Source organism: Capricornis sumatraensis, chromosome 3 (genome assembly GCF_032405125.1).
Source record: "Capricornis sumatraensis isolate serow.1 chromosome 3, serow.2, whole genome shotgun sequence".
Lineage (NCBI taxonomy): Eukaryota > Metazoa > Chordata > Mammalia > Artiodactyla > Bovidae > Capricornis > Capricornis sumatraensis.
Genome location: NC_091071.1, coordinates 63710017 through 63727618, shown reverse-complemented (window position 1 = coordinate 63727618; position 17602 = coordinate 63710017). Strand labels below are relative to the sequence as shown.

The window sequence follows — 17602 nt, the reverse complement described above, 5'->3', positions numbered from 1 at the left end:
GTTCTCTCACCTTCGCGTGAAATTCTGTACTCCATTTGCTAAACCAAGGTTTTCTAAACTGTAATTCAAGTCACTGAGCTGCTTCTTGCCATAGCCAAGTACTCAGTCTTAATATTTAATATTTTTCTTTCAATCACGTCCTGTGCAATAGAATCCATGAAATTTCAAGTTTACTGTGTTGTGTGTGTGTGTGTGTGTGTGTAGATTTTTTGATGTAAACCACTTTTTATAAACAATTATTTATTATTAACTTTAGTTTCGGCTGTGTGGGTCTTTATTGGTGTGCGGGCTGCTGTCTCGTCGCTGTGAGCTGGGGCTGCTCTCCAGCTGTGCGTGCAGGCTTCTCGGCACAGTGCTTCCTTGTCGCAGCGCACAGGCTCAAGGGCGCGCAGGCGTCAGTCCTTGGGGCACGTGGGCTCACTAGTTGCGGCTCCGCTCCGCAGCTCTAAAACACAGGCTCAATAGCTGTGGAACATGGGATTAATTGCTCCACGGCATGTGGGATCTTCCGGGATCAGGGATCGAACTCAGGTCTCCTGCATTGGCAGGCAGGTTCTTTACCGCTGAGCCACCAGGGAAACCCAACAATGTTCTTTTTGTGTGCCAATTAAATTAATCTCATTTAATTATCTCATATATAAAGTGCTTTACAAAACACTGAGGTAGATATATTTCATTTAAATGGTGTAAATATAGTGGCCATAATTTCGTTTTTCCATTAATGGCAAGTTGTTTATTGCTTTTCTTCACCTGGCCTCCCCCTCCTGCCCTACCCCCTGTCTTGAAGTCTTCCTTCATCCCCTTTCCATTCTTTCAGTCTTTTGGTTCAGCATTCACATTCCCTTTTCCCCAGTGAGGTGAGGAAAGCTTTCCCTCTCTATGGCCCACTGGGGACTGTGCCTCATTTGATATCGAACTCCAGGAAAGCATATTGAAACAAACTGGGATTTGACAGAATGAATAAAAAGACCTTTGTATTCTTGTCTTTTTCTAGGAATTGAGGCTTGAGGAATATTGAAAAGTGATGTTATTTCTATTTCATCCTTATAGTCAGCCTCCTCTGAGGAAATGGCACATAAACACAGAAAGTCCAATGTATAAAAACACATTTTATAAATGATTCCTTGAAGAATATACTGGAGAGTCTGTTTTTGTTCAGGCACTGTGAAAGCTGTAATACCTATAGGGGAGAATGGAGATGAGAAAAAGTTTGATCTTCCTGAAATCTTTTCCTTTATTAAACATTCCTGTGGAATTAATCCAAGCTTTGTTTCTTCCAGAATAAAGGGCTTGATTATGCATTTATTGCTGGATGAATATGCTCAGTTGCCAGTTAGTTATAACTTGGTGCCAGGATGAACCCCTGTTATTTACAGTGGATTATCTGTATTGAAGCTGATCTGAAAAAGATCAGTTTTGAAATCTCTTGTCATTATCATCTATTTTCTTTGTTTAACCTATTGTATCATCTCTGTTGACCCTTAATGAAAAGTGAATAAATAACCTTTTGACAGAAATATTTATATTTTTAAGCTCAGAGTTGTTCCCAATTCAAGCTGTTTTATAATAAGTGCAGAGAAAACTCTTCTCCCAAAGGAAAGCGTGTCAGTGACTGAATTTTCCTTTTGGTAATACTTACATAGTAGTTTCAGAATCATATGGAAAATTTTTACAAAATAGCCTATGATAAGCCCAAACATAAATTGAAACTAAAGTTACAGCAATATGATTCTATAGTATATTCTTATTCAAGGGGAAATTTAAGCATCTTCAATCCTAACAACAATTGATTTTAAAAACACTAGTGCAAGACTCCAGGACCCCTGCAAGGAGTGGGCACTCTGCATGTACCCTGGCTCCCTGAAGAGATGCTTTCTGATGGCAAACAGATGGAGACCCCATAGAGGGGCAGGTTTCCGCTGTAGCCATCACAGGGATATACTGTGCCTTTGAAATGACATCAGCCAGGAAATCAGGGACTGGAGTTTCAGATTTCATAGAAGGATTTTACTTCGCTTTTTGTAGGCCCAAAGATGGCAGAAGGAGGCAATAAATTCTGTCTTAGAACCTTTCCCAGTAGATGTTTAAAGAGATTGTATTAGTAAATCAACTGTCCCAATCCCCCTATGTGATATGGACCATCCGGTTTGGATTTGAATTTCTTTTCTCTTTCTTGTAGAGAACTGATATAAGCCAACAATTCAGAATAAGTTGGACAGATAGGTGGAATACAGTACTGGAGGATTATCAAGACTAAAGTAATTATTTTTTATGACGTTTTCCCTGTAACTAGATTTATAACTGGAAAGGGCCAAAGCTGAAATTGTGCAGTACGTAGATTAGCATTTCTTACTGGAGAAAAGACTAGATTGCTTCACTTTAACGCATAGGTTTACTGTTCATGAGTAAATACTACTGTTTTTTTCATTTTCATCTTTACTCTTCTATTATAACTGTGCTTTTACTGAAACACTCTTACATAAATGTGGAGGAAATTCTAAAATTGAGGAATGTATTTTCCACATGAGTCACTATACACATTGATGTTTATCTTGTGGTTCTGCCAAGAAACAGTGAGCAAGGCTTTAGATTTACAGCAGTTCATTTGGGCAGGGCAAAACAATTCTCACGTACTTCTATATAAGTGAACACTCACCCAAGAATATGAAGGCACACCAAATCTGATGAGTAGCCACTGCAGTTTCAAATGACTGGATGAGCAGTTAACACTAATGAAGTCAAGGTTGCAGGCGATGTCTTTACAAAGGCCAACTGAATCACTGGTGCCTACGGAATGCTGCTGGATCTCAAGGACGACTGGATGACTAATGTGTTGGGAATAGGGATAAAAATTCATCACCTCCTGGACAACGCTCAAAATGTATGACCTAAATATGGTGAATGTGGTCTGGATGCTTTTAGACACAAGTAACAGAGAAATCTGGCTCAAATAAATTTAATCAGTTATATTTTCCATTGTATAGGAGAACCAGAAGTAAGTCAGGCTCTAGAACAACCATTTCAGTGGCTCAAAGATATCATCAAAGACTCGAGTTCTTTCTTTTCCTTTGACATCTTCAAAGTCACCCTCACCTTTTAGATTGGTTTCTGTGATGGTCATACAATGGTGGTCATACATCTATAACACACAGAGAAAGAAAAAATCCTTCTTACATCCCTTTTTTTTTTTTAAAGAGATGAAAAAAACTTTCTCAGCAGCCCTTCCCATGCCTTGGAAATTATTGGTTCACATGGGTTTTTCTAAATCAGTCACAAAAAGGGGGATTTCAACAGTAGGCTTAGATGAGTGGTTCTTAACTGCATTTTGAAAGTTGAGAAAAATACATATACCTGGGTTCTATCCTCAGAGATCCTAGGATGCAGTGTAGGGTACTGAGAGTTTTAAAAGCTCTGTGGGTGATTCTAATTTGTAGCTAAGCATTTGAGAATCATACATTTAGACCAAGCTTGCAGAAGTGGGGGCAGAATAGGAGTAGGGAATGGATACTGAATTATAAACCACTATAGTCATTAAATATTGTTGCATTTACAATGTAAATTTTAAAAGGTGAATGTTAATATATAACTGCACACATGAGATTCGAGTCAAGTTTGGAGGAATTCATATTTCTAACAAGACCAGATGAATGTGGTCCATACTAAGAGAACAAATTAGATGCATCCAAAGCCAACAGGGGCAGAAGATATTAAGAAGAGGTGGCAAGAATACACAGAAGAACTATACAAAAAAGATCTTCATGACCCGGATAATCATGATGGTATAATCACTCACCTAGAGCCAGACATCCTGGAATGTGAAGTCAAGTGGGCCTTAGAAAGCATCACTACAAACAAAGCTAGTGGAGGTGATGGAATTCCAGTTGAGCTATTTCAAATCCTAAAAGATGATGCTGTGAAAGTGCTGCACTCAATATGCCAGCAAATTTGGAAAACTCAGCAGTGGCCACAGGACTGGAAAAGGTCAGTTTTCATCCTAATCCCAAAGAAAGGCAATACCAAAGAATGCTCAAACTACTGCGCAATTGCACTCATCTCACACGCTAGTAAAGTAATGCTCAGAATTCTCCAAGCCAGGCTTCAGCAATACGTGCACTGTGAACTTCCAGATGTTCAAGTTGTTTTAGAAAAGGCAGAGGAACCAGAGATCAAATTGCCAACATCTGCTGGATCATGGAAAAAGCAAAAGAGTTCCAGAAAAACATCTATTACTGCGTTATTGACTACGCCAAAGCCTTTGACTGTGTGGATCACAATAAACTGTGGAAAATTCTGAAAGAGATGATAATCCCAGACCACCTGACCTGCCTCTTGAGAAACCTGTATGCAGGTCAGGAAGCAACAGTTAGAACTGGACATGGAACAACAGACTGGTTCCAATAGGAAAAGGAGTATGTCAAGGCTGTATATCGTCACCCTGATTATTTAACTTATATGCAGAGTACATCATGAAAAACGTTGGGCTGGAAGAAGCACAAGCTAGAATCAAGATTGCTGGGAGAAATATCAATAACCTCAGATATGCAGATGACACCACCCTTATGGCAGAAAGTGAAGAACTAAAAAGCCTCTTGATGAAAGTGAAAGAGGAGAGTGAAAAACTTGGCTTAAAGCTCAACATTCAGAAAACGAAGATCATGGCATCTGGTCCCATCACTTCATGGGAAATAGATGGGAAAACAGTGGAAACAGTGTCAGACTTTATTTTTTTGGGCTCCAAAATCACTGCATATGGTGATTGCAGCCATGAAATTAAAAGATGCTTACTCCTTGGAAGAAAAGTTATGACCAACCTAGATAGTATATTCAAAAGCAGAGACATTACTTACAATGGTCCATCTAGTCAAGGCTATGGTTTTTTCTGTGGTCATGTATGGATGTGAGGGTTGGACTGTGAAGAAGGCTGAGTGCCGAAGAATTGATGCTTTTGAACTGTGGTGTTGGTGAAGACTCTTGAGAGTCCCTTGGACTGCAAGGAGATCCAACCAGTCCATTCTGAAGGAGATCAGCCCTGGGAGTTCTTTGGAAGGAATGATGCTAAAGCTGAAACTCCAGTACTTTGGCCACCTCACGCGAACAGTTGACTCATTGGAAAAGACTCTGATGCTGGGAGGGATTGGGGGCAGGAGGAGAAGGGGACGACAGAGGTTGAGATGGCTGGATGGCATGACTGACTTGATGGACATGAGTCTGAGTGAACTCCGGGAGATGGTGATGGACAGGGAGGCCTGGTGTGCTGTGGTTCATGGCATTGCAAAGAGTCGAAATAGACTGAGCGACTGAACTGAACTCATTTAAAACCAGTTAAAAACATTTATAAGATATTATAAATATTAAATATTATATTAAATAATCAGCAACAACGGAAGTTGTAAAAGTTATGGCTCTGGAAAAAGAAATGCTTAACATTGATAGAGTCAGAATAATTGGGGGGGAAAAAAGTACCTAAGAAGTGGAGTGAGGTCGATTGGAAAGAGCACAAGAGTTGAGCCAGAAGCTCTGTATTCTCATCCTGGTATGGCCTCTATTTGTTCTTGGGCAAGTCTAGTAATATCTGTGAGCCTCAGATATTTTAGTTTTGATCTGCATTTCCATAATAATTAGTGATGGTGAGCATTTTTTCATGTGCCTCCTGGCCATCCATATGTTGTCTTCTTTGGAGAAATGTCTACTTATTTCTTCTGCCCATGTTTTGATTGGGTTGTTTGGTTTTTTGTTGTTGAGTTGTATGAGCTGTTTGCATATTTTGGAAATTAAGCCCTTATAGGTCACATCATTTGCAAATATTTTCTCCCATTTCATTGGTTGTCTTTTCATTTGTTTATGGTTTCCTTTACTATAGAAACACATCTAACTTTGATTAGTTCCCATTTGTTCCTGTTATGATTGGATTCTTGAAACTTTAAAAAAAAATTACTTGTCTGCACCGGGTCTTAGTTGCAGCATGTGGGTCTTTTTTAGTTGCAGCATGCAGAATCCTTAGTTGCAGCCTGCAGACTCATAGGTGTGGTATGTGGGATCTAGCTCCCTGACCAGGGATCAAACCTGGGCCCCCTGCATTGGGAGCTCGGTGTCTTAGCCACTGGACCACCAGGAAGTCCCAACTCCTGAAGCTTTTACTTTATAATATTAGGATGTAACCATCTCTTGTGATACATATGTTGCATTTCCTGACTTAAAGATGAATTTAAATGTCTTCTAGTCTCCAAAGTATATAGTCTCCTTTCTGGTATATGAACTACATAAATTATAGGAGATGACTTTGGCAAATTTGGAATAACTGAGACCAAGAGGTTGAGTCTTCACAGAATAGGTTCACACCATGTATAGCAGAGACAGAAATACTAACCAGCCAGTAATTTCCTGGAACGTCTTGACAAGATCTTTAAGAGTCTTTGGATACTCTGTGGACAAACTTTTTAGAGCAGTTGCCATGAGTGCTGGTAAACCTTTCATCATATGTCATTCATCTGAGGCATTTTCCTCTTGTACTAAAATAATTGGAAATAAAATAATAATAACAACAAATGCTTGCTCACACAGCTTACTTGGGTCCTGATAGCACAGTGCAGTTTTAGCCATTTTCTAGTTTTTGAACTGAGGTACCCAGTCATTGATAAATGATGTTTAATTTCACAAATATGTGCAAATTGCAGTTTTGAGCAAGGACTTGGACTTAGTGTACGTGTTCACCTAATAATATTCACAGTCAAGTTATTGATTGACCCTACTTTAACAAATGCTCATTTTTCTTACTAGAAATATGCATAGAACTCTATTTTCTAATAGTTTTTCCCTATGAAGGCAATTCATTTTCTAATGTGTACATATTTTGCTGTAGATAAGAGTTCAGTATGTGATAGATCAAACCTGGCCCAAATCCAAGGGAGTTGATTTAAACACCCAAAAGAACCTCAACTAAAAGGGGGATTCAAGTACAAAGTAATCACCTCAAACTGCCCCCATACAGTCTCCAGCCAAGATAATATTAAAAAAAAGACATTATACCTAATATAAAGCAAAATGTTTAAAAAGACCACACTATACCCATAACTAATGAATTAATTACCTTATGGCTAATCCCCAGCTCTGTTTTTCAATATAAAATGATTATGATACAGAAACGCAAGTATGCTCTAGACTTAAGGGTAAAATTAATCCCAATGTCACGGAACATTTTAAGTAATAACAGTATTGTACATCTTCATAAGTCACTGTTATTCTATTGAGATCAAAGAAAGTTTTTTAAAAAAAAGTATAGGAGTTCCTGCAAGTATACAAACAAAGCTCACCGTATTCTACAAATTATACAGAGCCAGTGCTTTTAGTGATTCCTTTTAAAATTTTCCTCTGGCTTTACTAATTTAAGAATCACTTTTTATTGATGTGTTATTTCAATTTGCAAAAATGCATGATTAAATTGTTCTAAAGTCATCTTGATAATCATAGTGCTAGCTTACCTGATACATTGCTAAATCATTGGTATGCAAGTTTAATACCTGCTTATGGTTTCAACCACCAGCCATCAGAAAATTACTCCCTTTTATAATTGACAAAAGGCAGAAAATAAAGGATAAAGAAGAAAAAGAAAAGGGGGTGTGTGGTAAGGGAGAGATATTTTTCATTTCTTGTCTTGTGATACATTTTATAGCAATAAACACTACTACCTCCTAAATAGACCGTTTGAAGGCAAAAAAAGAAACCGCTCCAAAAGAAAGCTTTATAAACTGGTATTCTCTTCCTGTTCATTGTGGCTTTGTCCTTTTGAAAGTCTGCATGACCTCTCCTCCTTGTATTAAAACAAGGGTGTGAGGACTGATGACTCGACCGAGTGAGTGAGTTACAGAAGTAGCTCTGGCATCTGTTACTTCCACTCTGTTATCCATTACTGCTGTTCTGTTAATGGCAGCAGACATTTGATTAACTACCGAGGTTTGGACATGAAGGGGATCCAAGGTGGGCTGTAAAGTAAATCGCATAGCTAAAGCTCTGTTTCAGCTTCACCTTAGTGTTCCTTTCTTTCCACATTTCTGGCAGACTGGCAGCTGGAGGCCTCACTTCAGGGGCATGAGAGACTCTAATTATTTCAAGAATAACTGATTTTAAAAATACATACCATAATAACTTGTTAATAAAACTCCAGAAATATATATCATTTTTGGTATATCATCTTAGGGAATAATTAAAAGCACATATCCCCTTCTCCAATAAATAGACATCAGTAGATAAACTTAAAGAGAGAAAATGAGAAGTAGTTTATAAATATTTACAAAATTCTTAATTTATGCGCAACCATAGCAGAGAATGAGGATTGCCTTATAATATATTTTCATAGCTAGAGCTATAAGCAAATCTCCAAGTGAAAAAAAAAGACAAAAATCCAGATTTCTTAGTAGTTGTCAAAATGTTGATGCATCCAATGAGATAACAACAATATTTAGCTGAGGGGTTAATGTTTACTGTCATAAATAAAAATACCAGAAAACATTTGTTAATGCAAATATATGTTGTGTTTCCTGAGTGACTTATTAATATATATTCATGTCATAAAAGGAGGCAGCTTTCTTCTGTATGACTTACAAAGAAGCAGATGTTGTAGCTAGAAGTAACTGTGAAGAGCATCCAGGAGGTCAAATGACTGCGACCTCAAGGGGTTAGTGAATTTCTTAAGGCCTAAAACTTGACTGGGGAAAGTCTGAAACTCAATACCTTAGTCTGTTCATTAGCAGTTCAGTGCTCATTTCCTCCTACCCTGAGCTCATTATAGTCTCCACTCCTGATATTTGTTAGTATTCACAAGGAGGCACAATCGATTCTAAAAAATTAAAAATGGAATGTGAAGGGAAATTTTGATTATAAAACTTAAGACCAATCAAGCAACCAAATTATGGAAGAAAAATGAAGTCATGAACCAAACTTCATACCTGAAAAGAACAGTCCTTATTCATTTAGTACTTGTACTTCTTAAAGAACTTAGCCCAGGGTCCAAACTCAACATTGCTGAGATCCACAAAGTTGAAGGACTAAAAAAAATAGGGTGAAGGCATTAAGTTTTAATAAGAATTGGTCTTACTGGACAGCGCAGTCTATCCTGAGATAGCACAATGAACCTATATTTATTTGCTGATTAAGAAATGGTCCCTGGTGGTCTAGTGGTTAAGATTTTGCACTTCCACTGCAAGGGGCTTGGGTTTGATCCCTGGGGTAGGGGGAACTAAGGTCCTGCATGCCACATTGCACTGCCAAAAGAAATGGTCCAGCCATGGACCATTATATCCAGGCCACCAGAGTAATGCAAACACACCCACCCTTAACAGTTCTTTGGCTCATGCCACAGCCTTTTCTATAGCCTAAAGTAGCAAAGAAATTGCTCTTTATGGTTACTTGCTTATATAAAGATGTCACTCTAGCAACTGTTGCTTGAGGCCAATATCTGGTGACTATTACTGGCAGAGAGAATGCAACAGTGATTTAGCTTATACTGTATGTTCCCTTTTTAAAGCACGTTGATTCTGTTGCTCTGGGTCTTCACTGTTGCATGCAGGCCTTTCCTAGCTGTAGTGAGCAGGGGCTACTCTCCAGTTGTGGTGTGCGGCCTTCTCATTGTGGTGGCTTCTCTTGTTGCAGAGGATGGCTCTAGGCACATGGGCTGCAATAGGTGTGGCACACGGGCTCAGCAGTTGTGAACCGAGGGCCCTGGGGTGCTCCGGCTCCAGTGCTTGTGGCGTTTGGGCTCAGTAGTTGCAGCGTGTGGGCTCTAGAGCACAGGTTCAGTAGATGTGGTACACAGGCTTAGTTGCTCCCCAGTATGTGGAAGCTTCCTGAACCAGGGATTGAACCCATATCCACTGTATTGGCAGGTGGATTCTTATCCACTGTAACACCAGGAAAGTTCTCCCTACCCTGAATAAGATGGAGAAGTCCATCAAATAATATTTGTTATTATAATTCTAAGTGTACAAAGTTCAAATATAACAACTACAAAGTTGTTGGGAAAGATTGAAGGCAGGAGAAGAAGGGAACAACAAAGGAAGAGATGGTTGATGGCATCACTGACTCAATGCACTTGAGTCTGAGCAAGCTCTGGGAGTTGGTGAAGGACAGGGAAGTCTGGCCTGCTGCAGTCCATGGGGTTGCAAAGAGTCGGACACGACTGAGTGAACAACAAAAAAGTTGTCAAGGATAAATATAGATTTAAAAAATTTGTGAAATGGGGCTAATGAAGAATTAAATAGAAGCCATTACAGGCATTACTACATAGTCCAACCTATAATCTCATGGTGTTGTTGTTCAGTTGCTCAGTCATGTCCTACTCTTTCTGACCCCATGGACTACAGCATGCCAGGTTTCCCGGTCCCTCACCAGCTCCCTGAGCTTGCTCAAACTCATGTCCATGGAGTTGGTGATGCCATCCAACCATCTTGTCCTGTCATTCCTTCTCCTGCCTTCAGTCTTTCCCAACAACTTTCAGTTCAGTTCAGTTCAGTTGCTCAGTCGTGTCTGACTCTTTGCGACCCCATGAATTGCAGCATGCCAGGCCTCCCTGTCCATCACCATCTCCCAGAGTTCACTCAGACTCACGTCCATCGAGTCAGTGATGCCATCCAGCCATCTCAACCTCTGTTGTCCCCTTCTCCTCCTGCCCCCAATCCCTCCCAGCATCACAGTCTTTTCCAATGAGTCAGCTCTTCGCATGAGGTGGCCAAAGTACTGGAGTTTCAGCTTTAGCATCATTCCTTCCAAAGAAATCCCAGGGCTGATCTCCTTCAGAATGGACTGGTTGGATCTCCTTGCAGTCCAAGGGACTCTCAAGAGTCTTCACTAACACCACAGTTCAAAAGCATCAATTCTTCGGCACTCAGCCTTCTTCACAGTCCAACTCTCACATCCATACATGACCACAGGAAAAGCCATAGCCTTGACTAGATGGACCTTAGTCGGCAAAGTAATGTCTCTGCTTTTGAATATGCTGCCTAGGTTGGTCATAACTTTTCTTCCAAGGAGTAAGCGTCTTTTAATTTCATGGCTGCAGTCACCATCTGCAGTGATTTTGGAGCCCAAAAAATAACAACTTTGCAGTTGTTATATTTGAACTTTGTACACTTAGAATTACAGATGTCCATGATTCTTACTAGTATGTTCAGTTCAGTTCAGTCACTCAGTTGTATCTGACTCTTTGGGACCCCATGGACTGCAGCACATCAGGCTTTCCTGTCCTTCACCAGCTCCCTGAGCTTGCTCAAACTCATGTCCATTGGGTTCATGATTGCCATCCAACCTATCTCATCCTCTGTCATCCCCTTCTCCGCCTGCCTTCAATCATTTCCAGCATCAGGGTCTTTTCCAATGAGTCAGGTGGCTAAAGTATTGGAGTTTCAGCTTCAGCATCAGTCCTTCCACTGAATATTTAGGAATTATTTCCTTTAGGATTGACTGGTTTGATCTCCTTAAAGTTCAAGGGACTCTTAAGAGGCTTCTCCAACACCACAGTTCAACAGCATCAATTCTTCAACACTCAGCCTTCTTTATGGTCCAATTCTCACATCCATACATGACTACTAGAAAAACCATAGTTTTGACTATACGGACCTTTGTTGACAAAGTCTCTGGTGTTTAATATGATGTTCACGTTTGTTATAGCTTTTCTTCCAAGGAGCAAGCATCTTTTAATTTCATGGCTGCAGTCACCACCTGCAGTGATTTTTGGAGCCCAAGAAAATATAGTCTGTCATTGTTTCCATTGTTTCCCCATCTATTTGCCATGAAGTGATGGGACCAGATGCCATGATCTTAGTATTTGAATGTTGAGTTTTAAGCCAGCTTTTTCACTCTCCTCTTTCACCTTTATCAAGAGGCTCTTTAGTTCCTCTTCACTTTCTGCCATAAGTGTGGTATCATCTGCATATGTGAGGTTATTGATATTTCTCCCGGCAATCTTGATTCCAGCTTGTGCTTCATCCAGTCCATCATTTCACATGATGTACTCTGCATATAAGTTAAATAAGCAGGGTGACAATATACAGCCTTGACGTACTCCTTTCCCAATTTTGAACCAGTCCATTGTCCCACGTCCGGTTCTAACTGTTGCTTCTTGACCTGCATACAGGTTTCTCAGGAGGCAGGTAAGGTGGTCTGGTATTCCCATCTCTTTAAGCATTTTCCACTGGGGAGCCGTAATCTCTTGAATCACAGCTTCTAACTGTCTGGATTCATATGTGACTGTATTCTTTCCAATATTCACATTCTTCTTTCAGCAGTAGTTCAGTAACAGCAGGTATGCACATCGTTTGTCCAAGTTAACATGCCAACAGGAAAACTGAAACTGCAAAACGTGTTCTTAACATGCTCCAGAAATTTATTTGGAACTAGTAGGTTTGGAAAGGAGTCACTTCCTTGAGCAAGGAGACTGCATATCTATACTTCATAAGGAAATGGAAAATTTTCTACAGTGTACAACATATAAACTCATTTAATAATCCCTTTAGAATTTCCTTCCAAATATGGGGCCATAACCATCAGCTGGATAAATGGTACTAGCTCAGATAACAGACTGCTGCTAAGTTGCTTCAGTCGTGTCCGACTCTGTGTGACCCCAGAGATGGCAGCCCACCAGGCTCCCCTGTCCCTGGGAATCTCCGGACAAGAACACTGGAGTGGGTTGCCATTTCCTTCTCCAGTGCATGAAAGTGAAAAGTGAAAGTGAAGTTGCTCAGTAGTGTCCAACTCTTCACAACCCCATGGACTGCAGCCTACCAGGCTCCTCCATCCATGGGATTTTCCAGGCAAGAGTACTGGAGTGGGGTGCCATCGCCTTCTCCGATAACAGACTAAATATGACATTATTTCAAGCCCATGCAGAATTCACAATGAGCCAAATTCTCAGACAGATATAGAATTTCAGTACCCAAAGATGTCATGCTACACAATTATTCTCAGCATGCTTCATCTGGGTACCATTAGTTTTTTCCTCCCTGAAGATTAAAAAAAAAAATATTATAGTAGGAATTCCTACTGTTCATTGAAAGCTATTAGGTTGAACCATGGGAACTGCTGTTTTTGTAGGCTGAAAACTTTTAAAATCAGCAATTTCATATGGTTCAACCTAATGTTGTTGACTTTTTCTAAACCAGGTTAAGTGGCCATGCTAGTCACTTTTATGAAGAACAAAGGTATAAGGGGTGGAGGAAACAAATAATAAAGCTCTTGTAGCTTGTATTAAATGTCATAAGGTTTCAGAATCATTGATAACATTTTATGGTATGAGTAGAAGACTTTGATGGGGTGACTGGAATAGAATTTTTTTTTTGTAGAATATTTTTCTTTTTCCAAGAGGTCACAACATAAAAACAAAGTCCAGTATTAATGTGTCCTAAGTAGAAACAAGAATTAAGAACCAAGTTTTAAGGGTATCTTAGAACTTTATTAATAAGTGTTATTAATCAGTTAAAGAAAAGAGTAACATGATATATTCAAATTATTAACAAATAGACAAAAGAAAACCATGAAAATTTATCAGTTGTTTATTGTCTCCACACCACAGCACCATAGTTTTGTTATGGTATAATTTCCTACTAAATCTTGCAGGTTAAAAAAAAAAAATTGGGATATAAAGAATTTTTGTTAAAGAAAGCATTAAAAAAAAAGAAAGCATTACAATTGTATTGGAAAATTCTGCCAAGACATACTAAAATCTATGCAAAACATATGCATTACAAATTAATGTTACTCAAAGATAAATTGTTGGAGTATAACATGAAATCTTTTTAGATTATTATTAATCTCCAGATGTCCTACACATTAACTGAGTTCTGGACTTGACAGTGCTTGGTCCCTGGAGGATATAATCTTCTCGTGCCGGATATTTTCAGAGTATAGCAAAACACAAAAGATACAAAGGAGAGGAGATGTAGGCATTACAAATACTATTAGACACTATTCCCCATTCACTTTTGAATTTTTCAAGATCTTTCTAAGGTTCAAGTTCTTTTTATTATAATCCTTTTGTGATGTTTCTCAAAAGATACATCTAAATTATTTTCATTATAATTTTCAAGTGTACAAATTTAAAAGAGTTGCAAATATATAAAGTTAACAGAGCCATTTTGATAAAAGCCATCATTAGACATTACTACATATTCCAGTCTATAATCTCATAAATCAAAGCTTTTAGCTCTCTGGATTCATATGTGACTGTATTCTTTCCAGTATGCATTCTTTCTTCTTCCAGGGGTTGCTCAATAACAGCAGGTATGTTCCTCCCATAAAGTTCGCAGTGTTCTAGAAACTGAACACATTCTTGAATGACACTGTCACGAAGTACAATCATGTGTTTTGACATGTTTTCTAATAATGACAGGAAGCATCTTTTGGCATAATACCACGTATCAGTTCCTAGTTTTTTATTATAGGGTTCCAAGCTTTTGATAACCCGGGAAATACCAAAGTCATAATTTCCTTTGGCACAATAAAGTGTCCCTATCACCAAATTCACAATGCAGAAATGGTAGATTTTCTTATCTGGGTCATCATAGGAGAGCTGCTCTTCCTCTTTTTCAATCTTCCTCATCAACTCCTCAGCTTCTTCATTTTGACTTGTCATAATATATGAAACACACAGGTTGGCCAGCACAATAGCACTGACTTTCAGGATGTTGTCATAATGCTTCTTGACTATGGGCTCATAAAAACCTATGGCTTCTTTGTATTTGTTTTCCTGCATGAACAGAACATGAGCCACATTCAGCTTCCACACATCGTGGTCATTACAGAATTCCACAGATTTGCGGAAGATCTTTTCTACCATTGGGTAATTTTCAAGGTTCCAGTAGATTTTGGCCTGGGCCATCAACACAGGAATGTACTTCTCAAGGGTTTCATCATACTCATTCTCTGCCTTTTTGATAGCTTCATCATCTTTATTGTGTCTTGCTTCCTGCACTTGTTTGGTGAGTCTCCTGAGCTGTTCAGTCAGCATCCCTGCTAGACCATCAAGCTTAACGAAAGCCTCCTCAGGAGCTGTCTGGCAAGTGATCATGGCATCCAAGAAGTCATAGAGATAAGGTGTGAGGAACTTGTAAGTCAAATGGGCATTCTCTGCCAGGACATCTGCTGCCAGGTCAAAATACTCATATTTACAGTAGAGCAGCAACAGGTTGCCAAAGGTCTCTGGAGGAAAGGGGATCTGCTGGAGCAAAAACTGTAGTTTTTCAAACCCTTCTGTGGGCCTGGCATCCATGTTCATTAGTGCCTGATTGTGCAGGGTCACGGGGTCTAACTCCTCCTCTGCCCTTGGTGGCATGTCAGTGAGGGTTTCTTGGGCCGCCTCATAGTTTCTCAGTTGGTATTCTATGGCAGCCTTGAGGTTGAAGGCTTCCACCAGAGCAGTCTGGTGAAGGACTAAGGTGTTGCCAACACTTCGAACATCAATGCCTTCAGTGGTCATGCCCACGCCCAGCTCTGGGTGCTGGCGGATACCATGTTCAATAATCTCCACGATATGCTTTAGGGCGGATGCATACTGTCGGCTGCTGAAATAGGCCAAAGCCAAGTTGTAGGAAAGATCAGGCCGGTAGCCCGAAGCCTGCAGGGCCGCAGAGAACTTGGAACACGCGGCTTCATAATGTCCCTCCTTGTAGAGCAAACAACCCAGATTGACCTGGCCATCCAGCTCGTTCTCGCCCCCGCTGTCTTCTCCTCCTTCACTCAGTAGCTGCTCCACCAGGCTCCTGGCCCCGGGCAGGTCGCCCTCGCTGTACTTGATCGCGGCTTGGAGACGGAGGACCCGGTTGTGGTAGGCGGGGTTGTCCAGGAGGAGAAAAGACACACGGGTGGCCTCTGGGTAGAGGCAGGCCTTGTACAGGGCCTGGGCCTGGTACAGGCGGTACTGCTCCAGCTCCGGGTGCAGTTGGCGCAGTTGCTCATAGCACTCGGCAGCCAGCGCGAACTCCTGTAGGCGGTAGTAGCAGTAGCCCAGCAGCGACAGCCCGGCGCGGCTTCTCGGGCTCCGCTGGAGCTCTCCGCCCAGCAGCTGCACGGCCTCGGCGTACCGGGCATCCCGGATGAGCCGGTACACAACCGCGGTGAACTCCCCGTCGGGGATGGGCTCACCGCCCAGCCCCGCCATAACTGCCTCCGCGGCTGTGCATCCCAGTTACCAAGGCAACATGCCAACCGGAAACGGAAAAGTGTTTTGTCCGGATATTACTTAGCAACGGGAAAACTGCGTAAGGAATATAAAGGAATCACTGAAGTGAATTTTTAAACTACCGTATTAGTCCCCGAGAACTCCAGGCTGCGGAGGTGGTGAGTCACGCACGATACATCAAAGGCCTCGGGGCAGTTCCGAAACGGAAACTCTACTTCCCGGCAGGCACTGGTCCGATCGCGCTGGCGTCGGGACGTGCAGCGCTGCATGCTGGGAGGCGTAGTCTCTGCAGGACGGACCCTCTTGCCTTCCATTAGTGTTGTTGATTAAAATTGCTGGCCGCCTTTTGTGTCACCTGTCTCTGGCTGGGGGAAGAAAGGTTTGCGATCTGAAGCCCCTTACGTTTTTAGCCTTATACACTTTGCGATATATACTCATGGTGTCGTTTCGCGGTTAGTTTTTATAATTTAATGAGAAGAAAAGGTGGAATATCTCTTCGGAATTCTTTTGGAATTAGAGTAGCTTCTCTTTTTAAGCTGCCTTGGCACACTTTCTAAGTAATATGCAGTAGATAATAATTCTTATTTTTGTCGTTTCCGCAAGTTAACGATGGGCAATGGTTTTGTGAATATTATCTGGTACTGGAAGACGTTCAATTTTAGATCCAGGTGTTCCCTCCGCCCTCCACAAAGAACAGTTATTACTGAGTAGATGTTAGTGTTTAATCTTGGTCATATCTATTGGTCTGGCTCCCCAGCTTTCACTACATGTAAGAAACCAATCTTCCTCAATCCCCCTACGTCTCCATTGATCATTCATGATCTACGTTGGCCTATCCAGTACCAAAGTAAACAGTGTACAAATAAAATCATGTCTTTCCTGTATACTTAAAGAGTCAATCAAGTCCTTTTGCTGCCCATAACATCTTTTCTGTGTATAAATTCCAGTGCCACCACTAACCATACTGTATTGCCCTCAGACAATTGATGTACCATATTTTTAATCTTAATCACCACATGTGTTCTCTTTATTACATGATACAGAATCTGTGTACTAGGAAGTTGTAAAGAATTTTCTCAAGACCACACTGCAAAACAAAATTTTTTTGAGCAAAGAATTTGCTCAAGAGCACACAGCAGTGTTGCCATGATATTCAGCAGCTAGTTTCAGTAGGAAATAGTGACTATTTGTAACTTATTCTGTATATTTCCTATAGATGAGTTTGTAAAGGCCCTGTGTTTGGTGCCACATTGTGTGCTGGAAAAGTAGTGTCTTTTTTCCTTCCATTAAAACAAGCAATCAACTTGGTGTGTGCAATAGACATTTTAACTTCCATATCTGAATTGTAGCTGTGAGCAGGTGTTAGAAAAACACTAATGGGGGTGGTATAGTTCCTAGTCACCTAGTACAGCTGGCAGGAGACATTGCTTATATCCTAAA

The 17602-nt window shown here is 40.6% G+C and overlaps 1 protein-coding gene across 1 annotated transcript; it reads right to left on the bottom strand.

The window, feature by feature from the left end:
• Nucleotides 1-13761: 13761 nt before the first annotated feature.
• On the bottom strand, nucleotides 13762-16141 carry LOC138076545 (intraflagellar transport protein 70A). Its single transcript, XM_068968766.1, has one exon. It carries the CDS (start codon nucleotides 16139-16141, stop codon nucleotides 14147-14149), a length of 1995 nt encoding a protein of 664 aa, XP_068824867.1. The 3' UTR covers nucleotides 13762-14146.
• Between the last annotated feature and the right edge of the window lie 1461 nt (nucleotides 16142-17602).

Bases quoted from the DNA above. Each gene is read 5' to 3' on its own strand.
- LOC138076545 (XM_068968766.1), bottom strand. From the start codon at position 16,141: ATGGCGGGGCTGGGCGGTGAGCCCATCCCCGACGGGGAGTTCACCGCG.